The 19,881-nt window shown below is 37.4% G+C and overlaps 1 protein-coding gene across 9 annotated transcripts in view; it reads left to right on the forward strand.

Annotated features, from left to right (window-relative positions):
* The window catches only part of CCDC122 (coiled-coil domain containing 122), a 22,850-nt gene extending 3,762 nt beyond the window's left edge, over nucleotides 1–19,088 (forward strand). Inside the window, exons 1-6 of one of the 9 annotated variants that reach the window (XM_089510999.1) lie at nucleotides 1,832–1,861; nucleotides 4,688–4,903; nucleotides 5,015–5,151; nucleotides 11,535–11,933; nucleotides 13,932–14,048; nucleotides 16,479–19,088. In XM_089510999.1, the coding sequence (XP_089367125.1) occupies nucleotides 5,035–5,151; nucleotides 11,535–11,933; nucleotides 13,932–14,048; nucleotides 16,479–16,628 (783 nt within the window). In that variant the 5' untranslated portion in view covers nucleotides 1,832–1,861; nucleotides 4,688–4,903; nucleotides 5,015–5,034 and the 3' untranslated portion in view covers nucleotides 16,629–19,088. Of the gene's footprint in view, nucleotides 1–1,022; nucleotides 1,145–1,637; nucleotides 1,679–1,790; nucleotides 1,862–1,885; nucleotides 1,986–2,460; nucleotides 2,493–4,179; nucleotides 4,904–5,014; nucleotides 5,152–11,534; nucleotides 11,934–13,931; nucleotides 14,049–16,478 lie in introns of those variants that run through there. The other 8 variants (XM_089511000.1, XM_089511004.1, XM_089511001.1 and 5 more) reach the window with 8 other exon arrangements.
* The last annotated feature ends 793 nt before the right edge of the window (nucleotides 19,089–19,881 follow it).

Genomic DNA, 19,881 nt, shown 5'->3' on the forward strand with positions numbered 1-19,881 from the left:
GTTTTTATAAATTTTGTAAGCCGCCCTGATCATATCCATGGAAGGGCGGGGTAGAAATAAAATTTATTATTTATTATTATTATTATTAAATATGCTGCTGGGGGTAACCGATAAAGCAAGCTTAATTGGATTTCCAGCTTTCTTTCACCATCTGCCTAGTGCTGATGCTGCTAAAAAATTTCCATCTAGACAGAAGATGAGGAGGAAAAATAGAGGCAGACAAGGCCCCCAAAGCCTTTGGAGCTTCTTTGTTGGAGGCATGCCTATATTTAACACTATAATCCACAGAAGCCAATCTTAATTGGTGGTTCTGAAAGTTAAGAAAATGATCAGTCCAATCAAATAAAAATATTCAAGTTGATCTCCTGTATCCAAAATGCTTGGCGCCTGAATTTGGATTTCAGGTTTTGGAATATTTGCATATGCGTAATGAGATGTCTTGGAGATGGGACCTAAGTCACAACTTGAAATTCATTTATGTTTCATTTATACCTTATATTCATGGCCTGAAGGTAATTTTTATACATAATATTTCTAATAATTTTGTGCATGAAACAAAGGCTGTATCTGTACTGCATGCTCAGTTCGTGAAGCCTCCATCAGCGAGTTTCCTGTGCCTCTGTGTAAACTCGAACTCAGCTCTCTCTCTGCCTTGCCCAATGCCCACTGCACAGGAAAGTCACTGATGGAGGCTCACTAATGAAGCTGATTTTCAGGATCGGTTGTTCAGTGTTACTGATATTTTTTATGGAAGAATTGGTGACAAACATCTGGGGAAAATTTTGAAAAAAAGGATTAATTTGTTGCATGGAAAGCAAGCGTTAATCAAAACTGACAGACCTAGGCTGCATCTGCACTGCAGAAATCATCTGGTCTGACTCCACTTTAACTGCCATGGCTCAATGCTATGACATTTTGGGGTTTATAAATTCCCCAGAATTCCATAGCCTTGAGCCATGGTAGTTAAAGCAATGTCAAACTGGATTATTTCTTTAGTGTGGATGCAGCATCAATTGTATGGTTTATCTGTATGCAAACAGTTTGATGTAACAGATGTTTTGGGGTCCACCCAACCACATTTAATGCTTAAATGCAACAATAGAAAGGGATTAAGCCTGGAGATCCAACCAAAAAGGATCTTCAGGTAAAATATAGTCATGTAAGGGACAAAAGTTATTGTCTTCTGAAGTATAGGCCTCAGTTGTCTATATATATTTTCACAACTCTCACTGCACCTCTTTTCTATGTTTTTAATTGTATTGTTCTTTTAATAATGTGAAGCTGCCCTGAGTCCCAGTCCTGGGAAAAGAGCAGGATACAAATTAATAACAACAACAACAACAACAACAACAACAACACAATAATATTATTATATAATTATTATTACATAGTATTATAATAATAGAAATCCCACAAATACAATAATAATATTACATAATATATTATTATTATTATTATTATTATTATTATTGAAGTTCAGAATTGGTATCTATAATTTAAAGCAAGAATTCAAATAAAATACTTAAATAGTAAAAGCATATCCCTGAAATGACCAAATCTATTTGTTGGCTAGGCCTCGCCCATCAAAAGACAGCTCTTAGAGTAAAAACTCTTCTGGCAATATTGTGATTGTTGAACTTTTATCAACAATGACTTTTTATTGTCTCTAAAATATTTGGTATGCAGTTTTATTCTTGAATTCTTGTCAGTGAGTCAGTAAATGCATAAGTGGGTCAACAATTAATGTGGGATTGGTTTTGTTTTAGTCGTCTTATGTCAAAAACCTGTCTGTAAAATATCAATGAAAGAAAATTAGCATTCAGTTTTTGATGGCAACCTGTTTTCCTCTGTATCTTTTCAGGTATTATTCCCTTGTTGTCAGGGCATTATACTCCTTCACAGAAAATATATTGTTAAAAAATAAGTCGCCAACACAACTGCTTTTTTTTTTATAAAGACTGTGATTAAGTTCAAGCAAGAATAAGGTAAAATGGTTTCTGAAAGACAGATACAAAAGAAAATATCTTCAGCAAATTCATTATTTTGTAGTACCTCCTATTCCACATATATGTCTTAATTATTTATGGCTATCTTTGGCCCTTAGATTTGAAACCTTATCTCTTCATGGGATGCCCTTGAGTGTTCCCCAATTTTGAAATTTTGGCTGGCTTGATTAAAATGTGTAAAAGATGAAATAACAAAGGCCCTATACAGACAGGCCAAAATAAAGCTGCTTCGGGTCACTTTGGAGGTATGCTGTTTACATGATGCATGCCTCCTAAGACTCTGGAAGCGGCACCAAAGCTGTGCACCACACCTTAGGACTGAATCGTGGCTTTGGTGTGGCTTCCGGGGTCTTAGTACGCATGCATTATTTAAACAGCATACCTCCAAAGTGACCTGAAGCAGCTTTATTTTGGCCTGTCTGTATGGGGCCAAAAATACCCCTAATATTCATTTTACACAGATTGCACTTGTTTCATTGAAAAAAGGTATGAGGGGAGGAATGGGAGTATTCTTTCCAGAGTTTTCCCTTCAGATTTTAAGAAATGGGTTTTGTAATCTCAGAAATAAATCCAGAACAGGATTTTGAGCAAGAAAAGAAAGAAAATGTTCATTATCATGTTTTAAGAAAAAGCAAAATTGAGCAAAATATAGATTTCTGAAGAATCAAATGCTGACAGAAAAAGATATTTATTTACAGAACTATTGATGGTTATTGACACAAAATAAAAAAATAACAATATAAAACTTAAAGCAGTTTTAATTTAGTGTTTTAAAATGCTGTCTAATGCAATGGAGTAATAATTAAATGGGGAAAAAATCTATGTGGTTTTCAAATAAAAAGATGGAAAGAATGCAAATGCATATTTTCCAAAAGAAAACATTTCAGTAAATTTTTTATAGAAAGTGTTTGTGATTGAGATTTAAAAAAAAGAGAGAGAAAGGGGTTAAATAGCTGCTTTTTAAATTAAAACATTGGAAAATGCTGTTTTATTTAGAAGCATTTAAAGTAACGTTTATAAAAAATGGGAAATTTTAACTATTTTTTTATCCATTTATATTATGGATTCCTCCACATGAGACAAAGTTTGGGGGGAAATTGTGGTATTTGTTGCTGTATTTCCTTTTTTTTAAATTGAAATGATATTTCTATTGTCCCAGATTATTTCCTAGCAATTGCCAACACAACACTGTACAGGGAGAGTATATCTTACATGGAATTTCCAAATCCAAAATATTAAAAAATCCAAAATTGTCCACATGGGTGGTTGAGATAGTGGCACCTTTGCTTTCTGATGGTTCAGTATACACAAATGTTGTTTCATGCACACAATTATTACAAGTGTAGTGTATAAAATTACCTTCCGGCTATGGGTATAATGTGTATGTGAAACGTAAATGAATTTCATATTTAGACTTGTGTCTCATCTCCAAGACATCTCATTATGTATATGCAAATATCCCAAAAGCTGAAAAATTCCAAAATCCAAAACACTTATTATTATTATTATTATTATTATTATTATTAGCTTTATTTATAAAGTGCTGTAAATGTACACGGTGATGTACAAAAACCAAATAAAACCAAGAATATATAAAAAGCCTGCCTATGGCGTACAATCTAGAGGTTAAAACAACAAGTTAGAAACGTCATAAGAAAACAAGTTAAAACAGCAAATATAAAATATTGAGTCAAGCATCAAAACACTTCTGGTCCTAAACATTTCAGATTAGGGAGACTCAAGTTTATTATACTGCAGCTCTAGAATGGGCTTTTAATTCTGAGACACATCAGGAAAAATTGGGATTATATTTTAAATGGGGCCTACATTTGGCATGTTTTAGCAAAACAGCACAACAAATTCTCCTAATGCAAAAGCATGGATGCTTCTCTTGAGAGAGTCAATGGTCTCTGCCTAACAGAGTGGGCTGTGACCTCACAGATGATGGAGACATCTTGGATTTCAGAAGAGATGCCCTTTTGTATTGCTAATAGGATTCAGATATTATCTCGTGGACTTTGGAATGCTTTGTTCTCAGTACCACAAGGCCAGAAGGAGGAGTGGACTGGTTATACAAGTATTCCTCCACAAAACAACACCTTGAGAAAATACAGGCTTGTGGCTAACATCATCATATCATATATATATTTCTCCTGTTTGATGTTTTAAATGCCTTTGCTTGATGAAGAAGCCATTGGAGCTTCGAAAGCTTGCATTATATCTTTTGTGCATTTTGGTTGGTCAAATAAGGATATCACTGTTTTGTGGATGTTACTGTGCATAGTAAGAGAGAGATTCTTTAGAACCCTGGTATAACATTACTTTTGAGCCTAGCCGAGGTCTCATAATGGCAATTATCGGGATTCTTGTGTCTTCTTCCTGCTCCCATCGAAAAAGACTCTCTGGAGGGAGGACTCCATGAACAATTTGGGATGAGGCAAAAAGACTGGAAGGGGGCACAATCACCCCAAATTAGGTATAAATCCTAAAATAAATTTAAGAGAATTCTTGGAAGCGAAGTTTCTCAACATCCCCACCACTCACCCTACATTGTGCCTGAAGCCCTACTATTCCAGAGTGATTTTGACAGGTCCAGAGGAGAGGAGAGAGGTGGGATATTTCCTTTTGTAAGTATATTTAAATTAACATATTAACATAATCCAATATTATCTTGACAACAGAAATAATTATAGTGGGCCTTCCAGATTTGCTGGGGTTAGAGGTTCAAGAGTCCTGTGAGAATGAAAAAATAGCAAATAAAAAACTACTACTTTTTTATCTGAGAGAACACCTTTCTAAGAACCGCTAGATCCTCCAGTGCATCTCTATGGGCATCATTTGGAAGAGGTTGTCCATATAATTTCACTGAAGGACCTACAAATGCCTAGAGAAGTAATGTAAGTATGGTATATACTTTATTACCGTCACAGACAGCTTGTGTTAACAGTGTACTTTGTAAGCCGAGTTTTACAGGCTGATTCATGTTAAGCCTTTCTTTGTTTCTGCAGTGCTCTCTTATTTTCTTAGCATGGCTACCAATCCAACGAATTCATCATTAGTTGATGTGGTAAAACAAGTAGCAGAGCAACAGAATACTCAAGCCTCTGAAATAGAAAAGAGCAAAACTGTTCTTCTGTGGGTTCAGGTAATATGATACATTTTGATTAAGCTTGTTTTACAGTGTCATAAAAGAAAGTGCCAGCTTGAAAACGGTCCTCGGGTTTTTGTGTTTGTGCTGAGAGAACCTTCTAGCCAAGTGGAATAGCCTCGTTCAAAGTTTTAAACATGATGTTATTTGTTATCTTACAGTGACCCACTGATAAGTCGAATCAGTTTTTTGGGGTCAATTTTATGACTTAAATTTCTAGACTTATGCATGATTATATACAGTATATTTTGCAAAATACAGGTCCCTGAAGCTGAACATTACACAGCCATATATTGGTGTAATGTAAAAAATAGGATATCTGTATGTCAAACAGTGTAATATTAAGCGTATGCAGTCTTACTATATTGTTCTGGGCATGAAGCCATCTAAGTGAGAACAAAGAGATGAGAAAGGAAAGGTCGATAGAGAAATATTGACCTGTGTATGCAACCAGAAATACATACTGCATTGATACAAGAATTGTAATTGATGGGTGATGCAATTCCCTGCAAAGAGGCTGATGCAATCATCTGATGACAGCCAGACAGCATAACATTGGTTAATAACACTCCCAAGTAATTGGTCCTCAGATTGCCTCATATAAATCTCACTTCCTATTGGGGGGGGGGGGGGGAGAGATTATTGTTGACATGAATGGAGACCAGTTAAATCTGACTCTTATTAGACAGACAGAGGCTGGACACTCTGATAAAATCCAGCTCTAAACACAGCCTCCAATATAGACATAGCTGTCTTTGACATTTCCTATGTTGATAATGCTGCTCCTGGCTGGGAAATACCTGTAAAATGATGGTAAGAAAGAAAGGAAGCCAGGAATGCATGGGGCTGCAGTAACATTAGCAATGGCTATACTTGAATAATTTGGTGCTGGGCCTTGGTGGCTTGCAAGAGCACAAGGTTCCCATTTTGGGAGAGAAATACAAAAAACCTTACAAAATACAGTATAGGAAAACATTTTCTTGATTGGAGAAACTCTCTCCTATAGAGAGTTCTGATAAATGCTCATATGTATACCATGGTCAGTGATCCATGAGAACAAGGAGGAAGCAGAATAAACTTTCATTGCATGACAACTAGATGGTTTATCCTTGTGTCAATGGGAGCACAGTAAGCTGTTTGAGATGTTTTAGAATGGGTAACATCCACAATAAGTGACTTGGGAAGAAGGAAGATAAAATAATCTCCCCTCAACCAACAGCAGACCCTCTGTTTGGAGGGACCAACCAAATTCTTTGTTTCTTCCATGTGGAGTGCAAAGATTGTATTGGCAATTAGTATAGAGGGATCAACTGTATCCTCTGTTTTGTCTGTATGGAATAAGGAGATGGTGCCAGTGCTCAGCCCTTGAAATGTAGGGCCTGGTTTAATCTAATTTATCTGTATGGAGTGAAGAGATGGTGCCAAAAAAGGGCCCTTAATATGTTTCTTCTAACAGGAGTGTTAGGATGGTCTGATGCCATTGGCGACGTCGCTTGGTTTCTAGCCAATGCTTCTGGGTGTAGGAGTAGGTACCGTGTAAGATAGCCTGGGGGCCAATTGGTCCAACAAGTCTGTGGACTCAGAACTGGAGAGGATTGAGGTGGGGTGTGGAACAAGAAGCCAATGATCCATAAGATTAGACTTTCCCAACCACCTGAGAAGCCTCCAATACGCTTTGCTCATACAGTAGAGCTGTTAACCTCACATCTGTATTCTAACCGGCCTATGCCAAACACAAAAGGCAAGTCAAGCAGCCATTTAACTCCCATATTTCACCAGAAATCACAGTACTTCTGTTAAAATAACTGAGGCAAATGAAGAAATAATCACCAAAATGCAAGACAGACAAAGACAGAAATCCAGGTTTGAGAGGAAGATTAAACTCTGAAGTATTCCTGAGACACTGCTGCTACCATGGACAAAAAGAAACTGAGGGCTTAGGTGGAAAGTGAGTTAGTAGGTGATCGGAGAGTAGGCAGGGCTACTGCCAAAATACTTATGTAGTTCTAGAAGGTTCCAATGATGCACTGTGGAAGTGCAGGGTAACCCACTTGTGTTATTTACAGAGCCCAGAAGAAGAACAGGTGTATCTGTTAGAAAGTTCCTGCAGAATGGGATGGACCATGTAGGATGAGAGTATAGTATAGTATAGTACTAACAAGTATAGTACTAATAATGGTTTATCAGTTCTCACTTTTTTATGGTGGAAGAAGTGCTTCTAACTGGAAATGTGAATTCTACTGGAATGTTGCTTGCTATTAAGAAAACATTCCAGCAGAAAGCCATCTGGCTGAGAACTTCATAGTCTTCCCACTGTGAGTACAGCATCTAGAAAAGCCTTAAGGGAGAAAGAATATGTGTCACCATTCATCTACCTCCTGAGTTTGAATGCTCTCCTGACTGTGCTTCCATATGTAGTTATCTCTCTGCTGCAGGGGTTCCATATGTAGATAAGACATGCTGGTTAAAGGAATGGTTAGGCATCTTGTTAGAAATAAATAAACAGCAAGATTACACAGCACTACTGTGAGGACTGATATCCATGTCCCAGGGCACTACAGACCCAAAGATAAACTACTCATGTTAGCACAGCTCTGTATACATGTCATATGTGTACACAATGACTAGTTGTTTTTAAACCTATTAGAGAATAATATTGCTACTTTTGGTTTTTTGTGGTTTTTTCGGGCTATGTGGCCATGTTCTAGAAGAGTTTCTTCCTGACATTTCGCCAGCATCTGTGGCTAGCATCTTCAGAGAAATTGCTACTTTTGTTTCTACTGTTTGCATATATTTGAGGGCACATGGCAAAGGAGAGTATTATGGCATTTCTATAGTACAGGCTGATAAGGAATCCAAGTCCATGTGGTTAAGACAGCTGGTAACCGGGAATAAATTTAAAGGCATACTGTAATAAAATAAAATCTTATAATAGCTCAGATAAATCCCCATATTATATGACAAACGTATATCAGAAATGTTGTATCTTATCAGATTTTGTGAGCTTAATAACTCAAGTGCTTCATACACTAAAAATTACTAGCAAGTATTTTGAAATGTTGTTTTAAAGAGAGCCACTTGTCTATAGAAATGGCTCCAACAAAACTATTTAGCATAGATCACTATTCCTACTTCCTTGGATTAGTAAGCAGCTGTAGAGGAAAGTCATAATGGACTTCTGTTGGAAGCTTTAGAAATCCCTCCCCTGAGGATGACAAGAATTATGTCTTACACTTTTAAAAGAGATTACTAACACATGCTTACTATATAATTTATCTGTTTTCTCCTCTTGTATTTTATCTGTTTGACTGGGGCATAAGTGTACTGACTGTCATGATTCATGCTAAATTTCTACATTTCCCACTGTGTCCTGTATACTACCGATTTGTATGATGCAGTGCAAAAAATAGCGGCCAGAACTCTTCTACTAATGGGCTCGCAGTCCAGAACAGGCACAAGGAAATCAAAAGAGGAAAGTAATAGAAAATGAAGGAGGATAATGAATTGTTGTTTTAAGTCACATGAACACCAGCTTAGTTACACTTTGATATTGGGACTAGAGGTTGTCCCAACGATTAGAAAAAAGTGAGGCAACTGTATTCCTTGGTATGCATGCATGCATGTATTCATTTAGTAAATAAGGACAGAGTCATTTGAATAAATAGGAGCTCTTTAGATAACTAACCGTGGTGGAACTGGATGAGCAAATGTCAGAGCAGAGAAATGTTGAAATGTGAAAATGATGCAATGAAGAGACAAGGCCATGGAGCATTGTGTAAGTAAACATCAGAAGCAGCACTTTTTCTGCTAACATGCTTTTGACTCTCAAACCTCCAACTTCATCAACAGGGTTTTTTCCCAAGCAAAACCCCATCTTCTGTAATACTTCGAAACCTCAGGTTTTTTTTTTAAATGGTCTTACCACACACACACACACACACACACACACACACACACACACAATATAAAGGTATGCTGATTTTGATTTAAGGTTTTATACCAGGGTGAGCAATAGATGTGCTGCTCGTGGGTGCCCTATCCACTTTTGCAGCCCCCCCTTCAAGCTTTCCCAGGACCCCCAGTCACTGTGGCTGTTACTGAATTTGCCACTGAAATTTGCACTGCAGTGCAAAAAAAGTGTTTCCCCTTAGAAGCTTTTTTTTGCCTATAAAATACTCCCAGTGTTCCTTGTTTCTATGTAGATTTGTGCTTCCACAAGCTGTCTAAAAATATGAACCTAAACAAGTAAACAAGTATGGGTAACTGCCTTGTTTAAAGGGGGAAAATGCACTTTTAAGATGAAAATATAACTTATTTGTTCCATACCATTGAATTTTAGCAGCAAATCCAGCAGTGTAAGGCAGTCTTCCAGAGCAGGGACTGGTCCCTGAAGCCATGGAAGTTATCAATCGCTGGTATATAATATAATAAGTTTAACAGTGTAACTCCAATTTAAGAACAAACTTGCTTTGAAAAGAAAGCAGTTACAGAAAGAGAAGCTCAATTATGACAACATTAGAAAACCATTTAATCATAAGGATAGGTTTGTTTGTTTTAAAAAAATCTGAAATGTATAGTCTGTCCTTCACTTAGGGCAGCTTACAGGACAGCAAAACAAAACAAATATTCCAAAGCCAAACAAATCAAATATTGCAAAACATCTCAAACACTGTTATTTATTTATTTATATCCTACTTTTCTCCTGATTGGGATTCAAAGTGGCTTATAGTATAAATTAAAACAGAGCAGTTAAAACAGTATGAGGTACAAAAGTTTAAAAAGCATTAAATAGTACATTCAAATACAACAACTAGTTTTAAAATATTAAAATGTAAAACAAATAAAACACTTCAAAATACACAATTATATTATGGTACAAGACTCTAATCAGTGAAAATCCGTAGCAGTTTAATGCTGTAATCCTACTGGCCTGTTACAGACTGCCAAAATAAAGCTGCTTCGGGTCTCTTTGGAGGTATGCTATTTAAATGATGCATGCATCCTAAGAATCCGGAAGCTGCACCAAAAGCTGCACTCCAGTGCTTAGGAATGGAGTCTGGCTTTGGTGCGACCTCCGGACTCTTAGGACCCATGCATCATTTAAATAGCATACCTCCAAAGAGACCCGAAGCAGCTTTATTTTGGCAGTCTGTAACAGGCCACTGTCTTTGAAAAGCTGTCTCAGGGGACATAGGGGTCTTTTGGATCACCCTTTCCAGGGATAGAGAGGAGATTCAGATGTCTCCTCACAGTCCTCTCAGAAGCTAATGCCCCTAATGCCAAGGAGGGTCACAAGCATGTGAGCCCCAGTTAGGCCAATAGATGTATCAGGAGAGGCAGACATGGATATGCAGTTTCCACATTGCTTATAGTTCACAGGCTGGGCCCCAAATCACCTCCTAATCTCTGCCAACCCTGAAGACATGTAGATAATTTGCCTCCCATTGTTTTGAATGGGAGAGAGGGTTTGGCAGCATGGGCCAGGGAAATGGAAATGCCCGTTCTCTTCCTCTTCTGCTCTCTGTCGGATGGCAGCAACACAGCTTTAGATTCCTCAGTTTGAGGCTCTGTCATCAAAACACTTCATGAAAAGATAGGATTATACTATTGTATTATTTAAAATAGTACTTGATTAAATAGCTATGGAGATTGTTACACTGGCAAAAAAGTTGGGAGCATAGCAGTATGCTCCCGTCAATATCACGTGATAATGCAATGATTATCACATGATGTCATGCGATGTTGCAATTATCCCATGAATAAAGAGGTATTCTAGCACTTCTTTTTATTCACTGAAAATTTTGCCAGTGTGATAATCTCCTTTGAAAAAAAATTACAAGTCCAGTGAGAATCCCACCTTAACTCACCATTTCAGACATTGACTTTCCTTGCCCCACATAGTGGCAAATACAAAGGCTTCACACGCTTTTCTCAGGGTGCCTCTATCACTAAGATTAGGAAAGGCCAACAATTTAAAAAAAAATCTGTAATCTTAATGTGTTGTAATGCCAGATTTCAGGAAGACATTTTTATGATTTGTATGACACACAATGAAGGAGCCTCCAAGTTTTACCCTCAATTTATCCATATTTTGGCTCCAAAACATGCCCTCAGTTTATACATGAGGTCGACTTACAGTCAAGTATATACGGTAGTATTATCACTATGAATTAACAGTGGAAATAATTCATCCCTCCAAATATTGTTGGACTGCAGTTCCCAGCATTCCTCTGCATTGGCTATGCTGGTTAGGTCTGCTGGGAGTTGCCATTCAACAACATCTGGAGGGTCACATGCTTTTTGATCATGTTAGTTAACACAAAAACTTTTAACTGTTTTCTATACTGATGTTTTTTTTGCCTTACTGTATTTTTCTATAGACTCAGCTTCAGGAACTTGAGACACAGATGAGTTATGTTGTATCAGAAAGAAAGGCAATCGAAAGGCAAATGTATTATCAAGATGAAGCCATAGCAATTACAAAACGTAATTGTGAAAATCTGGACACTGAGATTACAGCTTTGTGCTCTGAGAATGTAAAATTGAAATTTGACACAGAAACCCTGCAAGAAGAGTTTCAAATTATGCTCCTAAGAAATAATGCCTACTATGAGAAAATAAATGCTCACAAAGACCAGTTTGGCAAGGTGGAAAGCAAGTTGCCACTCATGGTTGAGGTCACTAAAAAAAGAGCTGCAGTCAAGAGGATGATGACCCATAAGGAGGCACTAATGTCTGCTCTTCAGAATCCAGATGCGCATGCCACTAATCCAATCCAGGTCCTAATAATTTGCCTTTTCAAATATCTTTTATGCTACATTTTATTTGTTCTGCAGAAGCATCACATTGAAGATATGCCTCTAATTTTATTTGTATCTATTTTGTTTTGTCTATCTAGGAAGGTTATCACATGAGGCTTTAAATCTATTAAATTTAGAGAATAGCACTTTTGGCAATACTTATCTTGTCACGTGGTGTCAGTGTCTCAGCTACCTTCTCTCCCCTCTTGCTATTGCAGAACAAATGGTTTTTTAAAAACTGTGACTGTCAATTGTGCAAAAAGTCCCCATCAGGCTATTCAAGAGAGGTGTAGTAAGCTCCAAACCCAGTATGTTTTCATTCAGTTTTAATAAGGCAATTGTGGCAAGACCAAGGTAAGACTGATGCTTGTTTGATGTAGTCCTAGGACAGGCTTAAGCTGCAGCCTCGTCTTTTTATCACAACGTGATTAATACTTATGATATGCTGCCCAGCTCAGCAGTTGTGGTTGACCCAAGTTGCTTTTTGGGCAACTTGAAGACAAAACCGAGCCAGTATTGTACCCACTCTGAATCTGGAATTAGCTGTGGAGTTTATCACATGGGAATTTCTCTTACTTTCGAATGAAAAGAAAGTGGGGCCAGATAGTTCAGCGAATTTACATGAATTTGAATTGCGTTTGAACTGACTTCCCATTGCCTGAAAATAGCTTGCCATTGCCCAAAATTGCATGTGATCACCTCTCACGCAATAACGTGAAACCCCATGATTGTGTTCAGACTGACTTCCCATTGCCTGAAATTGTGTGTGGTAGTCTATCATGCAATAACGTTAAACCTCATGATTGCGTTTGGATTGCCATTGGATTATACTTCCAATTTCCCTTGTCTGATAACGTCCTGTGAGTTTAAGAATGATGTATCAATGTGAATGCAGCCTCTCTCATAAAATTGGTTTCAAGCTACAGTTCGAATTACTTTGGCTCAGATTACTTTCAGCACAAGCTACATTTTTTCACTGACTGCTCTTATTTCAAAAGGAACAAAATGCTTTCTGGATGGTGAAAAAAATATAGCTTCTAGTGTTAATTGAGTCCTTGTACCTAGAGCAGAATTTGACTGGTTTTCCCGTTATTTGGCCAAAGCATTTCTCTATACCTTCAGTTTCTGCGCTGTCATTCAGTTCAGTGTGTAAGCAGTTCTTCTGTTAAATGTTGTGTTTAGCAAATTGTTTTTGTTTGATGGACTGCTGTTTTTGTTTTATTGTATGTTAGAGCATTTTTCAGGGAATGCTGCAAAACAAGCTAAAAAGCCACATCATACATAACTATTTTCTTGCTGGTAAACTTTTGATTTAGCAATGTAGATAGAAAAGAGTATAATGTTTTAACTTGAGCAGCTCTTGCCAAAAGCAATCTGAGCAAGAAGACAGAAATCAAAGTCTTTCTGTTGAACAAATATCCATAGGTGAGTTCTGAGGGTGCCACGAATATCCAGGATAATTTGGCCCATGAAGAAATCAGAAATGGACTTCAGTTATGGGCAGAAATTAAAACTGCATGTCTGAAGCTCTGTGGCTGTAGTTCAGTGTCATGGGTCTATGCAGCAGCCTTGGCATATTCTGCTGTTCTTATTCCCATATCAGGGCATAGACCCAGGTAACTTTGCTCTGATATTCCATAATTCTCCATGACAAGTTTAAATCTCCTTTCAGTCATTAAGCTCACTGAGCCACCATCATTCAGCCTTTACACCCTTATGAAGCCTTTGTGAAGATAAAATTCAGAGGTGAGGACCATGTATGCCACCCTGAGGTAGTTAAAAGGAAAGGTAGATAATATTAATAACAAGCACCCAATGCTCACAGTTCAGCATCAAGTGAGAAAGACAAACAGGCAGGGATGGAATGATGAATGTCTAGGAATGTGAATTTAATGTTGAAATATCTGCTGTTCTTTGTTTTTCCTACATGTTGTGTGGATATATTGGCATATATGGCATATATGTATCTCTATATAGGATGAAATTATTCATTTGGAAAATGAAATTAATATATTGAAAGATGCTATCAGTGAAAAAGAAAACACACTTCAAGATGAAAAAAAAGTGCATGCTAGTCTCCGAAAAGAAATTGAGGTGAGTTTCAATAATTTGAATAGGATCTTTTTATACCCAAAAAATTGAATAACACAAACAAACAAAAAACCCCACACAAGATAGGATACACTAAAACAAGATACCAAGAAACACACAGAGGAAACAAAAAATCCTAGAAACTATACCGCTACCATATGTAACTGAAATGACTTCCAACTACCTTTTCTGCATGGTACTGTATTTCCTAAACTTCTACTTCTATAAATTTGACTCCTACTCATTTTCAAAACTAATAGTCATCACCTTCATTCTTTCTCAAAAAGTCAATCAGAGGTTCCCAATATTTCAAAAAGGTTGCCAGTTACCTTTATCTAAGCAAGAAAGACAATTTACCCAATCATTCATTTTTAACAACCATTTATCTTTAATAGGTACTACATTGTTCTTCCATTTCTAGACATATAGTAATTTTGCTGCTGTGGTCATAGATTGCAGTAGTCTTCCATAGTTCGTTGCTAGTTGATCATCCATCAGTCTAGAAGAAAAACATTCAGTTTCTTTTCTCTCTCTTTTCATAACTTATACACCAGTACTCTCCCTAGTTTATTTACGAATTCACAGTACTTTGTTTTGTGTACTTCAGCTTTTTCTCCATCTTGTCCACTATTTACATTGGCTGCATCTGCACTGCAGAAATAATCCACTTTGACCTGAACTTTAACTGTCACAGGCTCAGTGTTATGGAATTCTTGGCACTGTAGTTTTGTGAGACATTTAGCCTTCTCTGTCAGAGAGTTCTGATGCCACAAAAACCTACAGTTCCCAGAATTCCATAGTATTGAGCCAGGACAGTTAAAGTGCTGCGAAACTGCATTATTTCTGCAGTGCGGGTGCACACATTGATAACTGTATTTGCAAAATCTTGATTTGGTTGTCAAATAAGTCTTTGGCGCGTTACAGATTGTCCAGAAGGGGCAGTCTCACGCCGCTGCCGGTTGCTTCACGAGGGAGCCGCAGCAACCAAACCACACGGCTACCTTGCAGAGCAAAAAGAAGCCCCAAAATGGCGCTTCTTCTTCCGCCCTGGATGAGACGCCACGAGGCGCTACTTGCGCACTCGCGGCATCACATCCGGAGTGCGACGTGTGCATACTATGCATCCACCACGTAAAGATGGCGGCACCCGTGTGCATAGGGCGCCACCATCTTTACGCCCTCATCACGTGCTAGGGGTGAGGCCGATGTGGATGTTAGGTCCTCGGCCAACCCCTGGCATGTGACAGGGATGCCGGAAGGGTCCGTCTATAACGGGCCTTTAAAAGGCTTTTAAAAACTCATCCTCCTTTTTTTAAAATCTTCTCCAGAAACAATTGGATCTTCTCTTGCCTCTTTTGTTAAGGTCACTGCTACAATGAACAAAATTTCCCTTCATAAGTGATTTACTTGTATCTCACATCATTCTGATATCAGTATCTTTGTTGAGGTTATTCTAAAAAAGATCTTTCATTTTCTTCTTACAGTTCTTCACTGTTTTCCCCCCGTTTTATAAGTTAGTCTTATTTAATCTTATACTAGTAGCACATTGTGTCACAGATATGGTTGTCATGTATTAATAGCTAATACACTGGAGATAATTGGTTGTCAACACAGTTTAATTTACAAGGGATAAAGTGCTAATAGAGAACTGGTTCTAGGAAATCTTCTCAACCATAGCTGATATAGAATGATGTTGCAAATAAGACAACAATTTGCTCCAGTTTTGCTCTGGAATAGAAACATTTAGACCATTTTCCCCATGCCAATATGGTATCACTCAGAGTTCTGTATAGAGCTTCTGTCATCTATTTGTTGGACACCAGACCTTTTGGTATATTAATATGATAAATTTATTCTGAACAACACTGTTCATGTATTGCCTGAACAATACTATGCCTTGTTTACAAAGCATATGTTTCAGTGTTTTGGTTCAGTGTTTTATCACTGTTTAATGCTGCAAGATACACACTTACCTGGAAGAAAGATGCATAGAACCCAACAGGAATTACTTCTAAATTAGATTGCATAGGATTGTGTTGTGGATCTAAGATGTGTTACTTTGGCCTGTTACAGACTGCCAAAATAAAGCTGCTTCGGGTCTCTTTGGAGGTATGCTATTTAAATGATGCTTGGGTCCAGAGGTCGTGCCAAAGCCACACGCCATTCCTAAGCACTGGAGTGCAGCTTTGGTGCAGCTTCCGGATTCTTAGGATGCATGCATCATTAAAATAGCATACCTCCAAAGAGACCCGAAGCAGCTTTATTTTGGCAGTCTGTAACAGGCCTTTGATTCTATATTTTAAAGAGTGTTATCTGTCTTCTCTGAGGCATATACCCTAGTAATTTTGTGTAGGATTGCATCCTAAGAGCCTATTTGTAACCCAGATAGTTGTCTCCTCATGTCCCAGTGCATCTTTGTTCATACTCTAATAGGTGCAGAATAAAAGATACGAAGCTATACTAAAACGTCTGCATTGTCAAGTGAATAAACTTCAGTACAACAGAAGGCAGCAGAAGTGGAATATTCAGCAAATGGAAGAAAAAGCAGCAGAATTACGAAAGCTCCTAGGAACAAATAATTAATGGGTCGTTGTGGCCTGCATCAAACCGTTGTGTGACTAATGCATAAAGTTTTTATTTTCAATGTGTAATCTTTCCAGTTACGATCTAATAACAAATTCATTTTATACCCACATGTGACTGAATTTATGATGCAAAACCTTGGGTGGGGAAAGTATCTACTTTCTCCAGGTTTATGCATCATAAATTCAGTCACTATGAAAACTATCCATTATCTGATTGGCTGTACTTGTAAAATCTTATTAATTGCTTTTAGGCCTTACATATTGGGCCCCAAAAGCCTCCAGCTAAAGCTCTTTCTAGAACAATATAATGACATGCAAAACTGTACCTAGTCTGAGTCTGGCAAATTTGTAAAGCAACATGTTTAATTTATCCAGATAGACAAATAATTCAGATACTCAAGTACATGGTTTTTATGTAGTGAAACAATACTTAATAGCTATAACATGTCATGATTGCAATCCTACACCTTCTTCTGTTTTGAGCAACTTGTTTTGAGCAGGCTTATATATGTTTTTTCAGCCTGTGGGGCAAGTTATTCAGGATATGTCTGGAGTGTGAAATTTGGAATACAGAAACCAGAGGCTGAGAGAGAGTTAATAATCTCTTCCCTTCTACCAATGCTCCACTCAAACTAGTCCTCTCCATCCTAAATGGCTTCCTGAAGAAAAAGTATGCATGGATTCAGGTATAGAGATTAAGCCTGAGAATTTGCAATTTAAATGTGCTTGCAATTGAGGTTCTACCACTGTAGCTTGGAACTATTGGAGCTCATATTTTTCTATATTGAAGGACTTGGCTGATACCTGTTTCTTTGTGATTTCAGCATGAACAAAAATGATTGAATAGAGTGGAACAGAGGAGGCTTCTCTGGTTTTATACTGTGGGTACACAGATTGGTTCTTCTGTTTACAGGTAGCATTTGCTTTGTGTAGCTTAGTCCATCAAAAAGATATGATTAAATGCCACTTTCTCTCTCTAAATGCATAACAATGACAGAAGTGGTTCTAAGGTGTTTGCAACCTTGCACTTGTCCTTAAGCAATCAAAGCAAAACATTTCAAACCTGTGGGGATAGATTAAACATTTTAAATCTCTTTGTACCCAGCTAGGATTTTGTTGTTTGGTACAAGGTTCATCTTTGGCGGGGTATGAAGAGAAATTGATGAAAGGAAATAGATTCAGCCAGTCCTTGGTAATGAAATAACCAGTTCTTCAATAATTTTTTTGGTTAGGGCTCAATTTGGCTGTTGAGCAGCAATGTAACACACATTTTAGCTGCAAATTTAGCTAGAAAAGCATTAAGCTCTCTATAGAATGTCACCTTTTATCCTTAAAAGAAAATTCAAGTGATCTCAAATGTATTACAGTAATTGAATTCTTCACCAAATATCCCACCTCAAATTCCCAGTCCCTTTATTACAGGAAAAGACAAGTTAATAATATTTTAATATGGCCTTATTATATCAGCCTTATTCTTTTTTTTGGGAGGGGGGAGTCTTTGTTCACATCTTGACAAATAGAAAAAGGAACATGAGAATAAAAATAATACATTGCAAATGTTCTGTAGTGCCAGTTGAATTTTTACCTGCGTGTTTTCTTTCATTTCTAAAACTAGGCATGCTTTTGTAAAAGTGAGTAAAAACAACATCTTAACCACAACAACATATTAAATGATACCTTTGTTGTGGTAAAATTAATAAGCTAGAAAGGGACCTGCACTAAAACATCACATTAAAATAACTGCTGGACTAAAAGGACATTTCTTCATATTAATAGCTTGTTATTGTTGTTAGAGTGTTTTCAATATGTGATGCCTATTTGTTCAAGTTTCTCAACTTTATACATAGGTTACAAGTCTTGACTAACCTACCGAAGCCCTCTTACTGCATCTTATTGAGCTAAACTTATTTCCCTATTGAATTCAGTAAGTGGGTGACCTCCTGGCACCCTAGTTTTTTGGGTGACACCCCGTCTGATGACTTTTTAAAGGGGAGAACAAGAGGAGTGAGTCTTTTCCTTTCATCTTTCTTCATTGTCCAACTTCCACAACAATATATATAAATTGGAACAATCCTAAATTTGTTATTCAATTATATATCTTTGCACTTGAGGATCTTGTATAATTCTTTCATAGCTGTCCTTCCAAATCGTAGTCTTCTTCTGATTTCTTGACTGCAGTCTCCATTTTGATTAATGACTAAGGCAAGGTATAGGAAATATCTCCATGTCTTTGGTGTCTAATTTAAAGTTGTGTAAATAATCTGTGGTCATATGTTAGAAAAGGTGCACAAAAGCTTCAATTCAGAGAGTACAAATCTGTATGAGGATGTTCTGGCTATACCTCTAAATGTGTCACAGTCTTTGTGTTGAAAGCCAACACCTGTCTTGGGAGAGTAATAGAGGATGTAAACTGCTAGTTAAACATGGTTTTGTAACATTTTGTATTTTTGTGTATTATTATTTTATTTGTCCAATAAATCTTATTATTTATTTTCACTGAATACATGATATGTTATTCAAGTTCCTAACACTGTTAACAAATATAATACAGTCTGATGGTTCCCTCTAGTGGTAATATATTGCCTTTGCATACATTCCCACTGAAACTAACTGCATCAAACCAGCCCACTCTGTTTATATAATGTCTTTCAGTTCTGTGGCTGGAAATAACCCACTCTTATGTCCCAAAGGTATTATTATCTGTCTCCCAGCCTTTGAATGGATTAATCTGCACAAATCAGGCCATACCATGTCACATGCTTAGAACCACACCCACAATGAAAGTTGGTTAGAGCAATGGTTTGAAATAAGCCAAGCTGTTTGCTGTTTGCTGAAAACACAGGCAAGTGCCTTTTCCACGCCAACTCAAGATCATTGCAAAGCACACTAGTAGCAAATCTTTCCTCATCTCTTAATATGGCAATCATATCACCAGGGGCATCAGCGAAATCCCAGCAACTGAGGAAATGCCACTTGACATTCTGTCCATAGTCTCTGAGCCTTGTGTCTGCATGGCCATAAATGGGGAGAGCTGAAGCGACTGAACAAAAACATTTCCTTCATAAATGTATTCAAATCTGCTTTGAGCCTAGTGAGTTTTTTTAAAGAAGCTGTCAGCAATGTTTCAGTGTTTTTCAGCTGTAACTATTTCTGACTTTAGCACAGGTAAAAATGGAGAAAATTAATCATAGAATCATAGAGTTGGAAGAGACCGCAAGGGCCATCCAGTCCAACCCCCTGCCATGCAGGAA

Source organism: Sceloporus occidentalis, unplaced genomic scaffold, assembly GCF_023333645.1.
Source record: "Sceloporus occidentalis isolate IW3139 unplaced genomic scaffold, rSceOcc1.0.p SCAF_2, whole genome shotgun sequence".
NCBI lineage: Eukaryota > Metazoa > Chordata > Lepidosauria > Squamata > Phrynosomatidae > Sceloporus > Sceloporus occidentalis.